Below are 3,531 nucleotides of genomic sequence, written 5' to 3'. Positions count from 1 at the left end.
GCCGTGAGAGGCGACGTGGCCAGGGATCCATCCACGTTGCCTCTCACGGCATTCGGCGTCCCTGGCGTTTTGGGAAAAAAAAAAATAATAATAAAGCATTATTTTGGGTCTGCATGTAGATGGGGGGGAGGGTGGGAAGGGGGCACTTGTTGCTTGCAGAGCCATCCCGCTGAGTGCCGTGCCTCGGTTTCCCTTTGCTCCCAGCAGCGCTTGGGGGGATGCCCCATACCAGCTGCAAAATGGGGGGTACGGCTCTCATGGAAGGGGGAGCGGGGCCAGCCCCCCACCCACCTCCATTGCTCGGAGCATGCTGGGTAATTTCACGCTAATTAGGGAGAACAAAGAACGAGTGTGGGGTGGGGGAAGGATCGGAGGGGGACATTAGTGGTCTCATCACCCCCGCAAGGTTAGGAGATGGGGATGGGATGGGGGCAGACAGCGGGATGGAGCTGTGTGAGGTCTGCGAGGTAGGGCTTCAGGGGGCTGTATGCAGGGACACCGGGGCTGCCCGGACCCCAGTGTCCTCTCCTGTCCCCAGGATGGTAGCAGGGGACCGATGGACCCCATGGGCATCCCTGACCTGGGGATGGGGAAACCAGAGATGACAAGCACCACCTGCACCTGAGGTTCCTCTGCTCCCAGGCGTGGAAATCCCATAGGGTTGGTGGGGAAAGAGCTATTCTGCAGGGGAGGGGGACGCATGGTTCATCTCTACCCGCAGATCTACCGGCGATGCTGGCTCGTCTTCCGCAAATCCTCCAGCAAAGGGCCCCAGCGCCTGGAGAAGTACCCAGATGAGAAGGCAGCGTGCCTGCGGGGCTGCCCCAAGGTGAGCGGCCACGGCCGGGGGGTGCCATGCATCAACCTCCCCCCCCCAGCCACTACCTCGGTGACACCGTGCCACCCCTCCAGGTGACCGAGATCAGCAACGTCAAGTGCATCACACGGCTGCCCAAGGAGACCAAGAGGCAGGCGGTGGCCATCGTCTTCGCCGACGACTCCGCACGTACCTTCACCTGCGATTCGGGTACGGGGTGATGCTGCGGGCTGGGCGATGCCAGGCTATGAGGCCTCGCTTTGCCACGCTGTGTGCCTTGCAGAGCTGGAGGCTGAGGAGTGGTACAAGGCGCTGTCGGTGGAGTGCTTGGGTGCTCGTCTCAATGATATCAGCCTGGGGGAGCCCGACCTGCTGGCGGCCGGCGTGCAGTGCGAGCAGACGGGTGAGCATGGCGTGGGGCACTGGGCTCAGCCCTGCTGCGGCCGTGCTGAGATTTTGGGTTTTTCTGGGTGTTTTTTTTTTTTCCAGTGGATTATTATTATTATTACTTTTTTTTCCAGACCGGTTCAACGTGTTCCTCCTCCCCTGCCCCAACCTGGACGTGTACGGCGAGTGCAAGCTGCAGATCACCCACGAAAACATCTACCTCTGGGACACGCACAACCCGCGCCTCAAGCTGCTCTCCTGGCCCCTCTGCTCCCTGCGCCGCTACGGCCGCGACGCCACGCGCTTCACCTTCGAGGCGGGACGGTGAGATGGAGACGGGCACACCCAGCGTCCCCCCCAGGCCTGACGCCGGGCTGAGGGCTGCCATAGGGTGCTCCATAGCTGTAGGGCCGCTCCAGGCCCTTCCCGGGGCCACCCACGCACCCAGCCCTGCAGGAGCCATGGGGGGAGCCGCTTAGGCTCCGCCGGGCTTGGCTATATTAGGAACTTTCCTGCTAATTACCAGCTCCAGAGGGGAAGAAACATGATCTTTCCTTTCATCCCGGCCCTATGGCTTCCGCTGACTCACCATGCCCGGCACGAGGGGAGGGGGCAGCGGGGCTGGCCGCGGGATGATGCTGGCTGGGAAGAGCACCCGTGGGTGCTGGGGGGCTGCGCTGCGGCCTGGCCCACCCCACTGTGGGTGCCATTGTAATGCCCCTCTGCTGTGACCCCGTAGGATGTGCGATGCAGGAGAGGGCCTCTACACCTTCCAGACACAGGAAGGCGAGCAGATCTACCAGCGTGTGCACAGCGCAACGCTGGCCATCGCCGAGCAGCACAAACGGGTCCTGCTGGAGATGGAGAGGAACGTCAGGGTGAGGCACAGTCCGTGGGATGGTGGGTCGCCTGGGGCAGCTCGTGCCCTGTGGGGTGGGCTCACGTGTGTGCCGTGCTCACCCTCAGCTGCTGAACAAGGGCAGCGAGCCCTTCTCCTACCCCTGCACGCCCACCACCATGCTGCCCCGCAGCGCCTACTGGCACCACATCACCGGCTCGCAGAACATGGCCGAGTCCTCCAGCTATGCCGGTGAGTGTCCTCAGGGCCCCCAGGGATCCCGCAGCCCCTCAGCCATCCCCACGCTGTGCTTTGTCCCCAGGTGAGCCCTATACGGGCGCCCAGGCCGGCTCGGACACCGACCTCCTTGACAGGTTCATCCTGCTGAAGCCAAAGCCCCCCGGCGGTGACCAACCTGAGATCAGGGAGCCCACCTCGTCCCCGTGATGGGGGGTGCTCTGCAGCCCCTTCCTTCCTTTCCGGGGGTGTCCAGGCCCTGGGAAGCCGCAAGCCCTTGTTTGCAGGGAGACGGCATCAGGGCATCCTCCAGGCCCGGCAGCACGGCCTGAAGCTCCAGGAGGTGACGGCTCGCTGCGCTCAGTGACTTCAAATATATATTGCCTATCCATATTATACAGTCAGATATTTCCTTCTCACGCGGACGCAAAGTTCATCGCCCCCGAGGAGACCTCAGGAAGAGGAGATGCTCACAGAGATCTTTGGCTCTTGGGCTGGGAGATGGAAAAGAGGTGGGGGCGAAGAGGTTCGGCCAGTTTTCTGCAGGTAGGAAGGAAGGACGGCACTGCGCGGCCGTGGGACTGCGCCCAGCTCACGTTGCACTTTGCAAAAAGCTCTGAGCGCTGCAGGATTGGGATGTCTCAGGAGAAACTGGTTGTCCTTCCACACCGAGGCCTCGGGCTGGGATGGGGGCTGAGCTTTGTACCCCAACCCACACATGTGCCACCACTGTGCCCACTTGCCAGGGGCAACCCAGGCACTGATTGTGGCCAGTAGCAGCCGGCGGGGAGCAGTGGGAGCAGGTGAAAGACCTCGCACAGGGGAGCTGGGCTTAATGGACTGAACTGAAAAGCAATTGATTTTCTAGTTCTCCTATTTATTGAACTCCTTTAGAAGGGCTATCTTTTTATTGCAGTACAACCCTCGGTGTTTCTTTCTTCTTTCGGTCTGGTTTGGTTGGTTGGTGGTTTTATTTCCTCCCTGAAAGCTCCAGGTCTGTGCTTTGGGAGCAGGGAGCGTTGTGATGTGGGAACCTGTGGTCTGTGGCCTGTAAATACTGTGTGTTGGGTCTGTGTAGCTTGTGGATGGGGCTGGGGAGCTGCGGGTGCATATGGGTCCCTGGGAACTGGCCACTCTCTGGTCAGGGGTGTAACCTGCTCTTTTCCTGGCTGCACGCCTCATCTGGAAAAGATTTCACATTTATTACCAAAAATATTAGGGTTTTCCTTTTTTTTCTTTTTTCTTCTTTTTC

At 60.6% G+C, this 3,531-nt stretch overlaps 2 protein-coding genes across 3 annotated transcripts in view; one reads left to right on the top strand and one right to left on the bottom strand.

Moving 5' to 3' along the window:
• POLR2C (RNA polymerase II subunit C) overlaps positions 1-52 on the bottom strand; it is a 7,412-nt gene extending 7,360 nt beyond the window's left edge. The window contains exon 1 of the mRNA XM_010718015.3: positions 48-52. Coding sequence (XP_010716317.1) covers positions 48-52 — 5 coding nt within the window. The remainder of the gene's footprint in view (positions 1-47) is intronic.
• Positions 53-469: 417 nt separating this feature from the next.
• On the top strand, positions 470-3,491 carry DOK4 (docking protein 4). Of its 2 annotated transcripts, none has more exons than XM_019619649.2 (7): positions 470-829; positions 913-1,027; positions 1,101-1,220; positions 1,339-1,528; positions 1,944-2,082; positions 2,171-2,294; positions 2,417-3,491. In XM_019619649.2, exons 1-7 carry the CDS (start codon positions 701-703, stop codon positions 2,428-2,430), a joined length of 831 nt encoding a protein of 276 aa, XP_019475194.1. In that variant the 5' UTR covers positions 470-700; the 3' UTR covers positions 2,431-3,491. The 2 variants fall into 2 exon arrangements, with proteins under 2 accessions (XP_019475194.1, XP_019475193.1); XM_019619648.2 differs by having other exon boundaries at positions 474-829; positions 2,365-3,491.
• Positions 3,492-3,531: the final 40 nt, after the last annotated feature.

This window comes from Meleagris gallopavo, chromosome 13 (genome assembly GCF_000146605.3).
Source record: "Meleagris gallopavo isolate NT-WF06-2002-E0010 breed Aviagen turkey brand Nicholas breeding stock chromosome 13, Turkey_5.1, whole genome shotgun sequence".
In the NCBI taxonomy this organism is placed as follows: Eukaryota; Metazoa; Chordata; class Aves; order Galliformes; family Phasianidae; genus Meleagris; species Meleagris gallopavo.
This window is presented reverse-complemented; position numbering and strand designations above follow the sequence as displayed.

Coding starts and splice junctions, on each gene's coding strand:
- DOK4 (XM_019619648.2), top strand. CDS start 701: ATGGTTCATCTCTACCCGCAGATCTACCGGCGATGCTGGCTCGTCTTC. Junction 1,028..1,100: donor TACCTTCACCTGCGATTCGG/GTACGGGGTGAT, acceptor TGTGCCTTGCAG/AGCTGGAGGCTGAGGAGTGG. Junction 1,529..1,943: donor TTCACCTTCGAGGCGGGACG/GTGAGATGGAGA, acceptor GTGACCCCGTAG/GATGTGCGATGCAGGAGAGG.